This window comes from Myodes glareolus, chromosome 18 (genome assembly GCF_982192425.1).
Source record: "Myodes glareolus chromosome 18, mMyoGla1.1, whole genome shotgun sequence".
Taxonomy (NCBI): domain Eukaryota; kingdom Metazoa; phylum Chordata; class Mammalia; order Rodentia; family Cricetidae; genus Myodes; species Myodes glareolus.
In genome coordinates, this window is record NC_142043.1 from 49,326,094 (window position 1) to 49,342,773 (window position 16,680).

A 16,680-nucleotide genomic window follows, 5' to 3' on the forward strand; every position below is an offset into this window, starting at 1 on the left:
TTTATATTTCAAGCCTAGGGAATTAAAATAATGAGAAAGGTATTGTGGGATTGAATTAAAGAAATAAAGGTTTAAATTAAATTCTGTCAGTAGTCACATAAATAGCCACAAAATAAGTCTGGAGCTAGAATTGCTTTTATAAAGGGGACTGGGGCGCTCAGGGCCTAAGCAGAAGTCCTAGTTCTCTGATATTTTAAAGAGTAACCAGGCTGCAGAGATAGAAAGACACAGAAATTCAAAGAGGTGTGATTGCTATTCCAGTTTTCAACCTCTTTTTTCTTTCTTTTTTCTTTTCGGTTTAAAGTACACAAATGGTAAATTTTAATAATGTTTTAACTAAAATTATATCTCTTTGGACTGGTTCAATGTTTTAAAAGTGTTTTTTCCCTGCCCCTTTTATGAATTGTTGAAATTGAGGGTTGAGTTTAGAGCTAAGGAATTGTTAGCTCTTATTTAGTTGGTTATGTCTCTGTCATCAGAGCTTTACTTAAGTCTCAAAGAAAGTAGAGACTATGTATTTCTTTACATAGACAGGGTTTGTAACCATAAATACATTGTAACAAAGGAATGGAGCTTAGCATCACTAAGGATAAATTACTTGAGTCACATGACTTACTTTAGGGGTTGGCCTTATTGTGTACTTGTTTGGACATGCAACCTATTGGGAGAGTTTTCCATTCTGGATATTTTAGGGATCATAAAATGTTTTCTGACTTTTGTTATACCAAAAGCAATAGGCTAAGTCCATATCCATCTCTGTTCTCTTACATAGGTATGACCTCACTCCTAGCTCTTTCTGAGTTAGTGCTAGAAAAATGAGTGTCTCTTCCACCTTCATGAAGTTTTTTTCTACATGGAAACTTCTGATACTTTTTAAAGCTAGCTTCTCAATTTCCTAATTTTTAGTTTACAAGTAAATACATTTATTCGATATATCTGTCCATTTTAATGAATTGTTAGTTTTATTTGTATACTTCTAGATTTACTTAAGAGATTTAGAATTTATTAAAAGTAAACTTTTCCTAACAGGTGTCTTTACTCATAGTATATCTAGTCATAACTTGTTGGCAGGAACAGTATATGTTGTACACATCTGTTTGTACTTGTTTCATGTTAGAAACAGTACTAAGCTATTTTATTATTGTAAATAATGTTAAAATTCTGTTAAGCAGAGCATTTTGGTAGCTTTCTGTGGTTTGCCAAGTTCTTTGGAATGGAGTGTATGGAGTATCTCATTTGAGCCTCACTGCACTGTCTCCTACTCGTGGTTCCAGTGATAGCATTTTGGTCATAGTGGTAGCTACTTGCTTGCCCTCTTGATTCCTCACTTTCTGACCTATTCTTTCTGTTCATAAAACATAAAATAAATCTATAAATGAAATGTCCTTTTATATCCACTTGGGGTTTTAAAAATAGTGTAGAAGTATGTAAATATGGTAAATTATTTGCAGATTAGAAATACCAGATTGTCCCACATATTTCTTACTTTGCTAAAACATTCAAGATTGAAGCTCACTGGGTTTTGTAAGTCTTAATTTTCATAATACCTTCTAAGGAAGAAAAGATGTAGATGATAAATGACTTGGAAAAAAGAATTACCTAGGTCAGGACTTGAGGCTTGGCCTTGAGCACTGTGAGAAAGGTCAGCGCCCAGGAATCTCAGTTTCAAGTGTAGGGGAAAAGTCATAATGCAAACAGATGCTGTTAGAGAGATGTATAATAATACTTTACTTTGTGTAGGACCCCACATCTGAGGAATTTCAAGAGCATTACACAATAACTCATGGTTCCTTTCAAAATGCTTGTGACACAAATTGCAAGAATTATCCTCATCTTAGGGGATAAGTTTTCGGAGAAATGGCAGCACAAGTTGGTAAGTAACTTGTCAAACAGCAGGAGACTGTGAGCAGCTGGAAACTGACTCTGAAAGCTTAAGCCTACAGGTCTCCTACTGTCTTCACTAAAGTGTGCTTATGTTTAGTGTTATTTACAATAAGATCTGTTTGAGGCAGACCAGGTACTAATCCGGTTTGTTCCTTTGCCATTCTATTTGATGGCCTCTTGAAATAAATCAGTATTTTACCAAGATGATTGCATTATACCACTGTGTAGTGTGAACAGTTTTCTTTTGGAGGGCAGTTATACTGTAGATCCAACATAGGGCCTCATGAGAAGCAAACACCAACACTCAGCTCTGCCCCAGTCCAAGAATATTGAGACAAAGCTTACTTTTCTTGTTTCTATTTTATCATGTATTCCTTTATTGTCTTGACTGCTGTGCTGGTCTATCAGAAGAAGTCTGTAGTAATTGTCATGTAGGGTTGATTGAGTGGCTAGCATTAGAACAAGATAACTTGAGTTGTATCAAGGCTCTCTGTCTTTGGGATGCATTGGTTTGCTTGTGTTATATACACAATTCTTGGGGAAAAAAAGGCGCAGTTGGCTTCTTTCAGTATTTTCTTTGTGTTTGGTTTATTACTGTGCTTAGATGATTGACCCTTAATACAACACTCAGAAGGTTGAGGCAGGAGGATTATTAGTTAGAGGCTTCAAGAACCTCCCTTAAAAATAGAAAAACCAAAATACTGCTTTCATTAGCAAAAGAGAGGGGCATGGTAGACTTTTCACAGTTTGGGTAGTTACCAGTGGTTAACATTGTAAAATGGCAAGCCTAGGGATCAGTTTGCATCATCTGCTCAGAGATTTTTGTTGCGTTTTTTTTGAGACAGGGTCTCATTATGTTGTTCTGACAGGCCTGGACTTATTTTATAGACCAGGCTGGCTTCCAATTTAGTAGAAATCTTCCTTCTTCTGCCTCCTAAGTTTGGGTTCAAAGGTGTGCACCACCACATCTATTCTTTTTTTTTTTTTTTTTTCTGGTGTGAGTACTTTGCATGTATGCCTGTATGCCAGATGAGGGCATCAGATCCCATTATAGATAGTTGTAAGCCACCATGTGGTTGCTGAGAATTGAACTGAGACCTCTAGAAGAACAGCCAGTGCTCTTAACCTGAGCCTTGTCTCCAGTCCATCCCACACCTATTCTTACTTACTTAGAGACTTCTAAGGGAGTCTTAGGTTTCCATTGTTCTCAGTATGCTATATAAGTATAGCATGATCTCACACATTCCATCTATTTTAAAAATTATTTTGAAGAAATAAAAGTGACTTCCTAACTATAAAGTGTATTATTGAATGTTGAGATGTGTTTTAAACTCTGATACAGGTGTACTTTTGCTCAAGGGTTTATTTGAGTGGGATCGTGTAGTAAATAAGTAGTAAAAGGAGCCACATGCAAACTTCTCCCTAGACTTAACTCTAGGAAAACGGTGATGTGTGTAGTCAGTATACACAAATTTGCTAGGTAGTGGTGTCTACCTCTAATTTTAACACTGGGAGGTTTCAGCAGGAAGATCAAGAATTGGAAGGTAGACTGGGTTATGTCGAAATACATTCTTGCCAACAAAATCAAAACCAATTTGTTATAGTTATAAAAGGGAAATTTCTTGACCATTAGTGCTTCTACAATTTTATTTACCTGGACTTAACTCTTCTGTCTTTTAGTTTCTTTTTTGGTATAGTTTTATTTTTTCTTTTTGGTTTTTTGAGACAGGGTCTCTCTTAGACCCTATTCTGAAACGTTCTGCAGACCAGGCTGGTCTCCAGCTTATAGAGATCAACATGTCTCTGCCTCCCGAGTGCTGGGATTAAAGGCATGCACCATTATTGCCCAGCTTATTTTTGCATTTTTAAGACTCTTTAGTAACACATTTTCCACATATTATTAAAAACCAATGCTTACTTTTTGTCATTGCTTTGGAGTGCTAAAGATAGACACAGGGTTTTATGTATGATATACTAGACCAGCACTCTTATCAGTTAACCATATGCCACTTTTTTTTCTTCTTTATTAATACTCAAGTTTAGATTGTTTTTTTTTCCTTTGTTATCATTCAGTTCTTAAATACAATTTTAGTTTTTCATATTTTATCTGGTTTCAAAAGTAGTAGACATTCTTGATAGAAAATTTGGCAGCTATAAGAAGGTAAAAAATCAGACTGGGTAGTGTTGCATGCCTTTAATCCTAGCACTCCGGAGATAGGGGTAGGCAGATCTCTGAGTTCAAGGCCAGCCTGATCTACAAGAGCTAGTTCTGGGACAGGCTCCAAAGCTACAGAGAAACCTTGTCTCCAGGGGTGGGGTGGAATGTTAAACAAAGTTGTAGATCATTTTGCAAATGTATGCTCACGAGAATGTTGTTTGTACATGAAAGTTCCAGAATACATTCATTTGATAGGCTTCTGGGTACAATATGATACACGTCATTTGAATGTCTAGAAAGGAAAATCAGACACAAATCATAGGACTGCACGTAAATATGCAGCAGTGTCGTTTACAGATGAATGCTTGTATAGAATAGCTGAGCAAGGCAGCTCACAGCTGTAACCCCGGACTCGGGAATGCTGCAAGGTTGAGTCCAAACTGATCTGTTTTGGAAGTTCTATGCTAGTCAAGGCTTCACAGTTAGATCCTGTCACAGAAAGTCCCTAAATACGAAGATGGGTAATAGAACCTTATAAAACAGCATGGCTTAATGGTGAGTGTAGGAGAGGTAGATGGCACATGGACAGGAAATATATGCAGTGCTCTTACAGGAAAGAATGGAAAGTGCTTTAGAGACACACTAGCTCAGATGACCATAGACAAGTTAGATGCGGTGTTGGGAGTGGTAATCCATTCAGCTGGAATGTCTTGAGAGTAGGGAACATAAAATTTCATATAGTCATTCATATGTTCATTATACTCAGAAGCTTGTCAAATGAATGTGTTTTGGAACTTTCATTTACTGACACTTGTAAGATGTTCTACAACAGCAGATTGAACTATAAAATTATATTTAGATGTTTTCATTTTAATTTGGTTAGTGGGCACTAAGAGTTTTTAATGGGAATTACTGGTCTTATTAAGAGAATTGAAGAGAGGATAATTGGGAAAGTAATTAGTTTAACTGTGGTTGAGGTTCTTAAAAACAATGAAGGAGCAGATCAGCAGAGATTTGGCAGACCGAAGATGGACAGACATTGTTAACTTGATGGAAGTGAGTTGTAGGTTAGTAATGATAAAGAGCCAGCTGTGATCCCTGGTGGAGTCATTGATTAGAAATATGGAATGTGGCATGATTAGGACTGTTAGCTCTGTTTGGAGAAAGATAATTCTGATGAGGTAAATTTTATTGTTATTATCACAATAACAATATTCAGTGGACAATAAAGAATCAAAGAAAAGGGGGAGAAAATCATGACTAAAAGCATGAAATATTTATTTCCAGCTTTGCTTTCTCTAGGTGTATTAGGTAGGCTGTAAATTTTTCCATTATTCCATTGTATCAAGTAATTAATAACATAGCTTTTATTTTGTGGTTGGGAGTCAATCTTTGAAAACTGTTAAAAGTACCTAGTGAGTTTAAAGTAACCTGTAAATTTAAAGTGTCATAAAGGACTGTCTACTCTATCTGTTTTCTATTTTATTATTTTTTTGTTTGTTTGTTTTGAGATGCCGGGTACTCAAGGCTACCCTCCTGTCTCAGTTTACCAAATTCTGAGATTACAGGTTTGAGCTACAGGCCTAGTTTTACCTTTCTCTCCTCCCCTCTCCTCCTCTCTCCCCCCTTTTCCCTTCCCCTCCCCTCCCCTCCCTCCCCTCCCCTCTCCTCTCTCCTCTCTTTTTACCAGATAGGATTTCTCTGTGTAGCCTTGGAGCCTGTCCTAGAACTTGCTTTATAGCCCAGGCTGGCCTCAAACTCACAGAGATCCACCTGCCTCTGCCTCCCAAGTGCTGGGACTAAAGGTGTGCACCACCACTGCCCAGCCTTATCTGTTTCTTAAAGTTGAATATTTTATAAAATGATAAAATTAAAATGTCTGCCAGTATCTTAGGTGTTTCTGTTGCTATGAAGAGACACCATGACCATTTCAACTCTTAGAAGGAAAACATTTAGTTGTGGTGGCTCGCTTACATAAGTTCAGGTTTAGTTCATTTATTCCATGGCAGGAAGCAAGGCAGCTTGCAGGCAGACATGGTGCTGGAGAAGGAGCATGCATCTTGACTCATAGGCAACAGAAAGTGGTCTGTCTCATTGAGCGTGGCCTGAGCATGTATGAGGCCTCAAAGCCCACCTCCCCAGTGACACACTTCCTCCAACCAAGACCACACCTCCCAATACTGCCACTGCCTTTGGGTACCATTTTCTTTCAAACTGCCACAGTCATGTACCATCTGATATCTTGATCATTTGAATTTTGTTAATAGGCGTATTTGCTTATTGTGGAACAAACAATCCCTATCAAGTTAATGACTGTTAGACCTACTTCTTTCTGGGTTACTAATAGTTGAAATAATCGTAATTATAAACTGTTGTTGGAGTGGGTGAGAGTTCCTTTGATATATCACTTTTTTTCTCTTTTTAAAAAAGTTTTTTATTTTTACTTTATGTGCATTGGTGTTTTGCCATGGGTGTCTGGTCCTCTGGAGCTGGAATTACAGACAACTGTGAGCTGCCATGTGGGTGCTGGGAGTTGAACCTGGGGCTTCTGGAAGAGCAGTCAGTGCAAAACAGCTAGAGGAGAATTTGGCTACTTTGCTTACTGTAATTAGTAGAAATTTGTGATTTTATTTCTTTTTAAGACTGTCATGCAAGCCTGGTGGTTGTGGTGCATGCCTTTAATCCAAACACTTATGTGGGAGGACCAGGTGGATCTCTTGAGTTCGAGGCCAGCTTTATCTACAGAGTGAGTTCCAGGACAGCCAGGGCTACACAGAGAAACCCTAACCCTAACTGGAAAGCAACAACAGAAAGACTTGTCATGTTATGCTGAATGCAGAGCTCAGATTGCTGCCCAGAATTGATCCCAAGTACTTATTAATTACCATATACATACATACTTTCTGATCCAGGTATTTGCTATTCATTACTTCCTAACAGCAATGAACCTCATGAAACTATAATTACCCTCTTAATAGTTTTTAATTTTATTTTTAATTATGCTGTCTGTGTAGATACGTGCACATGAGTGCAAGTGCCCGTAGAGGCCAGAGTTGTCAGATACCCCTGGAGCTGTGGTTACAAATGGTTGTGAGCCAACTGGTGTAGGTTCTTAACCACTGAGCCACCTCTCCAGCCTATTCTACACTTATCAGAGTAGCCATGTAAAAAGCTTATATCTGTGTGAACATATGTTCACATGTATACTCAGGTGAGCAGCTGAGTAAGTCTGCAAATAGAAATAAGGAAGAAAGCATTCATTTAAAAGTTATATGGCAGTGTATATAGGGAGAGAAAAAAAAACATGGAAACTTAATGAGCTATTATTTTAAAAATACAATGCTGGGGCTGGAGAGATGGCTCAGTGGTTAAGAGCATTGCCTGCTCTTCCAAAGATTCTGAATTCAGTTCCCGGCAATCACATGGTGGCTCACAACCATCTGTAATGGTCTGGTGCCCTCTTTTGGTCTGCAGACAGAATATTGTATACATAATAAGTAAATAAATAAATATTTAAAAAAATACAATGCTGTATTCAGAACTAATAACAACCATCATTATGTGTCAGGCATTGTTGAATCCTTTCTCTATTACCTAAAAGTCTTAAAAATTAATCTTCACCTGCTTTTTTATTGTTTGAGACTGGGCCTTGTTATTTGGCCTCGGCTGACCTTGAATTAACTAGTGATGGGATTTCAGGCTTGTGCCATTGTTCAGCCCTGTTTGGTTTTTTTGGGGGTGTGTGTGTGAGAGAAAAATAAGAATGTGAGGACAGGACTCGAGAGATAGCTCAGAGATTAAGAGCATTTGTTGCTCTTCCAGAGTAATTCCTGCTCCTAGGAGTCTCAGTGATCTCTTTTGGTCTCTCCACAGGTATACTTGTGGGCATGTTCATTGATTTATTCATATCCCCCCTTCCAATACAGTGAAAATAAGATCAGTGAAATAATTGAACACACCCTTCATAATTACAATAAAAAGTAATAACTCGGGGTCAGTTTTAAAAAACGTATATGTCGTAGCTGAAAAATTGCAGCACTGTGCTTTATAACTCCACACACATACACCTTAATTTTCTCCTATCTATCCATTGATTGATTGATTGATTGATTGACAGAACCTCTGCAGCCCTGGCCTCAAACCCAGAGAAAAGGTCAGTTTCTGGGCTGCTACCTTGTAGCTACATTTGTATTGCATCAGTGTTTTATGGAGATTAGAAATAGTTTTAATGTTTCTTTTAGAAACTGGCAGAACTATAATTTGTCCAACCATTGTAATGTAATGTAGTGCTTTGTGGTTGAGGACTGGAATGAGAAGATAGGAAAAAAATAAGATATAAAAGAATGTAGCATAAAAAGTTGGGTAAATAAAAATCCATTTATATTGACTTATAGATGTATTGAAACAAGTAATAACAGTAGTTACTGTAGGTTCAGAGGTAGGCAGAGAGTAAGGTTGATGAAGGACATGAATGATAAGCTTCACTTTATATCTTTTTGAACAGTATAAGCAGTACAAATGTATTATTTCTCTCTATATGTGTATCTATATTTGTATTAGTTTTTTGAGATAGGGTTTCTCTGTAACAGCTCTGGCTGTCCTGGAACTCGTTATGTAGACCAGGTTGGCCTCGAATTTATAGAGCTCCACCTGCCTCTGCCTCCGGAGTGCTGGAATTTAGGAGTGTGTCACCATGCCTAGCAAAATATAGTTTTTAAAAAGCAGGCATTGAAGAACTTAGATATAGCCCTGGTCTGTTTCTTGTAGTTATATTGTCTTGGGCGTATTGCTTATCGTCTATGTGTCTGAGTGTTCTGTTCTATGAAATTAGGACAATCATGGTGAGCTCTTGGGAGAGGTTAAGAGTTCAGTGAGATAGCACATACAGTGCAGAGAACAATGGCCTGTCACGTGCTGAACACTCAGATGCTTGCTTTGAGAAAATTGCTAATGTTGGTGTTGTGAGTTTCATAACTAGGTCTGAGTAATACTGATTTGGATATTAGACCCTTTTCAGATTTACCTGATACCTGTTAAATTGCCTTGTTAGACATTGTTAGTCACGTATTTGTCTCCAGATTGCCAGTATCTATCTCTTCATGATAGCTCAAATTTAGGTATTTACTCAACAGTTGTTTTTCTATTGTGTCTTGGTTGTACTAAGCACAAAGGTGCCTGTCCTGGAACTAGCTCTTGTAGACGAGGCTGGCCTCGAACCCACAGAGATCTGCCTGCCTCTGCCTCCCAAGTGCTGGGATTAAAGGTGTGCGCCACCACTGCCCGACTCCTTTAGCCTTTATTTATTTATTTGTTTGTTTAAAGATTTATTATGTATTCAGTGTTCTCAGTATTCTGTCTGCATTTATGCCTGCAGGTCAGAAGAGGGCACCAGATCTCATTTCAGATGCTTGTGAGCCACCATGTGGTTGCTGGGAATTGAACTCAGGACCTCTAGAAGAGCAAGCAGTGCTCTTAACCACTGAGCCATCTCTCCAGCCCCCTCCTTTAGTCTTTTTTTTTTTTAAGATTTATTTATTTATTAAGCATACATTGTACTGCTGTCAAGGAAGGCACCAGATCTCATTACAGATGGTTGTGAGCCATCATGTGGTTGCTGGGAATTGAACTCAGGACCTCTGAAAGAGCAGCCAGTGCTCTTACCCTCTGAACCATCTCTCCAGCCCTCCTTTTGTCTTTAATAAAGGCCTTGTTGTAACTTTTAAAAAGAACTATGCTAAAATATTACAAAACAAAAACATTGTGGTCCTTGGAGGTACGCAATATTGGAACAAGACAGAATGAATGGGGTTCTTTTATCTTCCGATGTTAGAGATGACACGGGACAGGAAAACAGTATTTTTTTAATAAATAAATAATGTATTTGTTTTTAACAAATAAAAAGTTATATGGTGGAGATGAGTACATACGTGTGCTGTAGTCTATATGTGGGGATCAGAGACAACCTACAGGAGGTGACTTACACCTCCCATTTTGTGGTCCTGTGGAGAGAATTGAGTCATACTTAGTGGAAAGCCCCTTTTTTCACATTGAGGTATCTTGAAAACCTCTAGTCATTGATTTTAAAAATTATTTAATGAGTAATTATAAGGATTAATTGTATCTTGATAGTTTGAAAAATACTCAAATTAGTATTATTTATTAGTAGTATTTATTAGTATTAGTAGTATTACAGGCTTTTAAATCTGACTGAACTGAAAATGATGAGCTGATCTGTAAACAATGAACTGACCGTAAAAGAAATAACAAAACAAAAAACTTGTGTGTCATTTCTGTTTGCGGTTACTTTTCTCACTAATCTGAGTGTAGTTTTACTTGGTATGTAAACAGTCATTATTTTGGCAGTTGAATAGAGGAGAAAATGTACATGTCAAGAAAATCAGAGCGTTTAATCCCAGCAGTCAGGGAAGCAGAAGCAGAAGCTGGAGGGTCTCTGGTTTTGAGACCAGCCAGGGCTGCAGAGATTTTGCCAATCAATCAATAAATGGATAGGTAGGGAGAAAGTTAAGGGGTGTGTGTGTGTGTGTGTGTGTGTGTGTAATTAGAACAGTTTTATGATTTGGGAGAACAAGAAAGGAAACGATTGTGATGTGTGTTAGTCTGTTTATTTTCTCCAAAACAACTCGTCCACCTAGTACCCTTTGATCTGGGAGATACTGATTACTTTTCTCCCCCGGTAGCATGAAGAGCACATTTTCTAAGTTGAAGATCTATTTGATGTAGATAACCTGCTGGGTATCACAGTTTAACAACAAGTACGTGTGTGTCTGTTTACACTTTTGACCATGTAATTGGGAGCTGCATGTCTACCACTGCCCAGCAACACAAGAACATGACAACATACCAAATCCCTAGCTCAGGAAAAGATCAGAACACTGAGTGCAGTTTCCAAGAGTTACTGTGACTTTCCTACCATTCTGAAATTGAAAAATTGCATGTTTGACGGTCTTATTTGTTGGTATTTGGCTGGCTGGTTGAATTTGAGAGCCTCTTACATGAGCCTCTGGGTGTGCAACGGTGCTGTTTGCTGTATGCCTTGTTATGCTATTTTTGTTGTTGTCTTAAGATTTATAATTAGATTTTCTTTTACTAACTTCTTTGACCTGTTAGTTGTTCAGGAGTACATTAGTCTAATTACTTCCCCGTCCCCAGGAGTCTCCCTGTACAACCCTGACTGGCTTAAGACATGCTCTGTAGACTAGACTGGCCTGGAACTCAGAGATATCTGCCTGCCTCTGCCTCCTGAGTGCTGGGATTAAAGGTGTATTTGCCCGTCTATCAAGATTGCCTCCTGTTAATGATCTCTGGTTTCATGCTGCTCATGGTTAAAAATTGTACTGGATAAGATTTCTGTCGTTTTAAATTTTTAAGACTTGTGACTTAACGAGTATTCTATGTATATCATACATTAGGACCATTTAGTCTAGATTGTAGTTCAGTCCAGTATTTCCCTGTGAGAAAAGAAAAATGTTTTCTTTTGAAGTATAGTTTGAATTTGCCTTTTTTCTGTAGTAGTTGAACATCTTTGATATGATTAAAAGCTATTTTTTTTCTATGAAGTTCATGTTTACTTAAATTTTCATGTGAATTACTGATTTTTTTCCCTAGGAAGTCTTTAAGAATTGGAATGGGCTTGGTGGTACCCACAGTACTCAGGAGACTAAGGGTGGAAGAGTGTGAGTTTAGGGTCAGCCTAAGCTATATAGTGAGACCCTGACTCAAGAATGAATGATTGTGTCAGGTGGGTGGCACGCAGAGGCAGGCAAATCTCTGAGTTTGAGGCCAGCCTGGTCTACAAGAGCTAGTTCCAGGACAGGCTCTAAAACTACAGTGAAACCCTATCTCGAAAAAAAAAAAGGAATGAGTGAATTTATGCCTTTGTCAGAGGCATAAATGTTTTCTCCATCAGTCTTTTCACTTTTGATTTATCTTTGTCTTGTTCTAGTATTTTGAATTTTCCTAATGGATACATGGATTCTCTTTTGTTTTCCTAAGCTCAAGACTTAAGTATCATTATCCTTCCTAATGTATTTCAAAACCTAAGTAAAGGTCTTTTGTTCACATGACATCTTTTTCATATCTTTATTTTAACCTTTAATCGCAATCTTTATTTCTACTGTTTTTCCCAAACTTTACTTTTGTATTTTCAGTGCTTGGGGAACAACAGTGTATATTTTAATACTGATGTGTAATATTTTACATTGGATATTTATATTACACATTACATTTTGATGCCTTTGAGTTCACAGCCATCAGAATACAATTTAATGTTCAGTTTGCTAATTGGAGAACTAAGGAGTCTTAACTCGTTCCTGTACTCTGCTTTCTTTTGCTACTTCCATTAGAATTGCTTCACTGTGTTTTTATTAAAACACGCAAAATAATGCAGAGTGAGAGATTGGTGTTATACACTTCAGTGTACTAGGCACTAGCTTAAAGAATTATCAGCTCACTTGGCATGGTTCTGCACAACTGTAATCCTAGGACATGTGAGGCAGTCACAGGAAGATTACTGCAGGCCTGATCTACATAGTAAGGCCAAATTTACATGCCTTAAGTATACATCAACTCAAGATACTTTAAGGTAAGTACTACTGTATCAGTGGAGTTGTACAGATTCCCGAAGGTTATTGAGCACTAGCCTCCCCTCTGCCCCCACCCCAAAAATATAAGATCTTAATCCAGGTACATTATCAATCGCTTTACATGGAGTAATGTCAGTTTTTTTGATGTGGTCAGTTTCATTATTGAATAAGATTATTTACAAATTAGTATGCCAAGAAACCCTGGTTGATGGAGTTTTAATTACTTTCATCATGAGGCTTCTGTTGTATTGAAAGTAATAATGATAGCATTCTTATTAAGTTTATAAAGTTAATTTTAAGTGGTATGTTAAAAACTTACTGGTAAAACACTAACAGTGTTTTTACTGAATGATTATGTGTGCATCTGTGCATTCAGGTGCCTTTGGAGACCAGAACCAGACCTCAGATGCCCTGGAACTGGAGGTGTTGCAAGCCACTGTGTGGGTGCTGGGAACTGAGCCCAGGTCCTCTGTAAGAACAGCAGGTGCTCTTAACCCACTGAGCTGTCACTGACTGGCTACTTTTGATTTAAAACTTGAACTTATTTTAACCATGTGAGGGGGTTTATAGCTGTTGATGCTAAAGTGGAAATCTATAAACTGAAACCTACTATTTATAATGGGCATAATACCTTTGAGCTCTCTGTTCATCATATCCCAACACACTTTATATTTTAAAATCTGAGCCTGGAGTGACGGTGCATGCCTATAATCCCAGCAGTTGTGCAGCAGACCACCCTGGGCTGCAATAATGAGATTCTGTCTCAAAAAACTAAACAACAAAAATATTTGTAAATAAATTGCCAGTTAAGATTATTTCATTAAGAATACTACACTAGTAGGGTTGTGCTAGTGCACGCCTTTAATTCCAGCACTTGGGAAGCAGAGGCAGGCAGATCTCTGTGAGTTTGAGGCCATCCTGGTCTACAAAACAAGTTCCAGAGCAGCCAGGGCTCTTACACAGAGAAATCCTGTCTTGAAAAACAAAACAAATAAAAACCAAAAACCCAAGAATACTACACTGTAGTGTTTGTATGATACTACAGTCTGAATTATGGCTAAAATTCCAATAACCCAGGGGTTGTTACTGTTACATAGTTTCTTTTTCAGTGGTGTTTTTAAATAGAGTACTTCTGAGATCAACTTGATGAGCCCTAAATTTCTCTAAGATGTTCAAGTCACTTATTATCCCTAATGGTATTATCACAGTGAGAATTATATGTGGAGCATATTTGTCAACTTCACTCAATTTTTATTCGTTCATTCATTCATTCATTCATTCATTCATTTATTTATGGATATTTTTGAGACAGGATCTCTTTCTCTATAGCTTTAGAGCCTGTCCTGGAACTAGCTCTTGTAGACCAGGCTGGTCTCGAACTCACAGAGATCCGCCTGTTTCTCCCTCCCGAGTGCTGGGATTAAAGGCGCACGCCACCACCGCCCATATTTGTCAATTTTTCATCACAACTGATTGTATTTTATGTTTAAGCATCTTACTTTTGATAGACGATGAGAATTGAATGTTTATTCTCATTCCAAGCTCAACTAGAATGTAATGTTTCTTTTCTTGACTTCTGTTCTGTTAGAGCAGGTTGTTGCCCTGGATGCCCAAAATATCGTAGCTGTTTCATGTGGAGAAGCTCATACGCTAGCACTTAATGACAAGGGCCAGGTGTACGCTTGGGGTCTCGACTCTGATGGACAGCTTGGCCTCCTAGGATCAGAGGAGTGTATCAGAGTACCCAGGTAACAAAGGTGACCACAAAAAGGTCCTTAATCTTTTATAATAAATTTGTTTATCTAAGTCATTTTGCTTATGGTGAGCACTCTGCTTATTGTGAGTATGTAAGTATTGTTGCCTCATTATTTTTCCCCTTTGAAACTTCTTAGAATTTACTAAGTTGGCTCTTGTTATTGATTGGGGTTGAGGTATTTGATTGGCTGTTTTTTGTATAACTGATTTTTTTTTTTGTAATGGATAGAATTTTTGTTTTTAAAGAAAAGAAGTAGAATGCCAGGTATGGTAGCACATGTCTTTAATCCTAGCTCTTGGAGTCAGAGACAGGTGGATCTCTGTGAGTTGGAGGCCCGCCTGTCTTCTACAGAGTAAGTTCCAGGGTAGCCAAGGCTACACATAGAAAACCTGTCTTGCAAAAAAGAAAAAAAGGAAGTAGCAATTGTTTTCTTCTAGAATGGGATAGGCTGATTTAAGCTGCTGCTTCTATTCTGTCAAGTGTCCCAGCTGTTGAAATATTTATTAAATATTGATTGGTTACTGGGTGGTGGTGCATGCCTTTAATCCCACTACTCAGAAGTAGAGGCAGTTTAGGACCAGCCTGGTCTATATATGATGTTCCAAGACAGCCAGAGCTTTATAGGGAGACCCTGTCTCAAAAACAAACAAAAAATACCTATTAATTGCATGTTTCTCTGACCTTTTTTATTTTAAGGCTTAATTGATTTTTGTTTGTTTAAGTCAGTATAGAATTCAATTAGAAATGGACCCCCCCCCCCATCCCCACCAATACTGGGACTTAAGGTATGCACCACTATTCCTAGTTCTTGTTTTAAATCTTGGAGAGAGCATTTAGCTTTTATCTACTATGTTAACTTCTTGATTTTTTTTGTTGCTGTTTAAGATTTTCTTTTTTTTTTCTATGTGTATGAGTGTTTTGTCTGCACGTATATATGTGTATGTACCGTGTGAGTGCCCAGAGAGGCAGAAGAAGGCATCAGATCTTGTGGAACTAGAGCAATGGTTCTCAACCTTCCTACTGCTGCAACCCTGTAATACAGTTAGTTGTTCAAGTTGTGGTGACCCCCAGTCATAAAATTATTTCTATTGCTACTTCATAACTGTAATTTTGCTACTGTTAGGAATCATAATGTACATCAGGATATCTGATATTCACCCCCTGTGAAAGTGCCACTCAACCCGCAAAGGAGTTGTGGTCCATAGGTTGAGAACCGCTGAACGAGAGCAACAGACGGCTGTGAGCTTACATGTGGGTGCTGGAAAAACCAAATATGCATCTTCTGCAAGCGCAGCAAGTGCCTTTAATCAGTCACCTCTCCAGCCCCTAGTTGTTAGCATTTTCTGTAACATCTTTATTATGTAGAAATATATACTCCTTTTATACCTATTTCTTCAGCCTCTAGTCTTTTATGATACGCCCTTATTTGTTACTGGTATCAGAGTAGGTGAATTCATTTCTCTTGAGTGTTTCAAAGTAATATGAGAGTCACTATCAGTTCTTTAGATGTTTACCTCAGCAAAGAAGCCATCATCAGATCTTTTGCTTTCTTTGGTGGACACATTAGTTCTATCTTACTCCTGATTCTATCTTACTCCTTGCTGATCTTTGAGTTTTGTGTTTCCTTCATGGTTCAGTTTTTAAGTGTTTTTGTTCAGGAATTGGTCTGTTTCTTCTAGGTCATGGAGTTTGTTGGTAGAGAGTTTGTAGTAGTCTCTAGCTTTGGTTGCTCATTTTTAACTGGAGAATTTAGTGGGTTGTCATTTAAGGTGGTGGTTTTGATTATTTAATTTTACAGCATCTCACTGTGTACCTCTAGCTCTATAGACCTTTAAAAATGGTGTGTTCAGTTAAGTGGTGTTTGTCCAGTACTGTGTTAGGCATTGGGAGTCTCATGAGTACAAGCTGTATTCTACCTTTACAGAATATATTGTTTAGCACAGGAGACAAATATTAAGTAAATATGTAGTAGTGATAACAGTATGAAGACAGAAGAACAGGGCTCTATGAAAATGTAGTATTATGAAGTATTCTACTTGAACTTGTAAATTATTAACTGGAATAGGCTTTTTTCTCTGGAGTAATTTAATATGATGAAAAGATAAGTGTGCTATGTGGGTGGTACCCATAAGCAGTAAGAGTTAATACTAACTTCAGCATAATTATCCACATCCATATATTTTTGTTTCTAGCTTTTTTGCATTTATTTTGCTATGGCATTCTGTAATGATTTTAAAAACTGAAGTTACATTGGAACCTGCTGATGTGAAACACAACTC

At 37.8% G+C, this 16,680-nt stretch overlaps 1 protein-coding gene across 4 annotated transcripts in view; it reads left to right on the plus strand.

The window, feature by feature from the left end:
• The window catches only part of Herc4 (HECT and RLD domain containing E3 ubiquitin protein ligase 4), a 76,089-nt gene that overhangs the window by 4,186 nt on the left and 55,223 nt on the right, over positions 1–16,680 (plus strand). For 3 of the 4 annotated variants that reach the window (XM_048451594.3, XM_048451597.3, XM_048451595.3), the window contains one exon: positions 14,234–14,393. In XM_048451594.3, the coding sequence (XP_048307551.3) occupies positions 14,234–14,393 (160 nt within the window). Of the gene's footprint in view, positions 1–1,740; positions 1,874–14,233; positions 14,394–16,680 lie in introns of all 4 variants that reach the window. The other variant, XM_048451598.3, reaches the window with a different exon arrangement.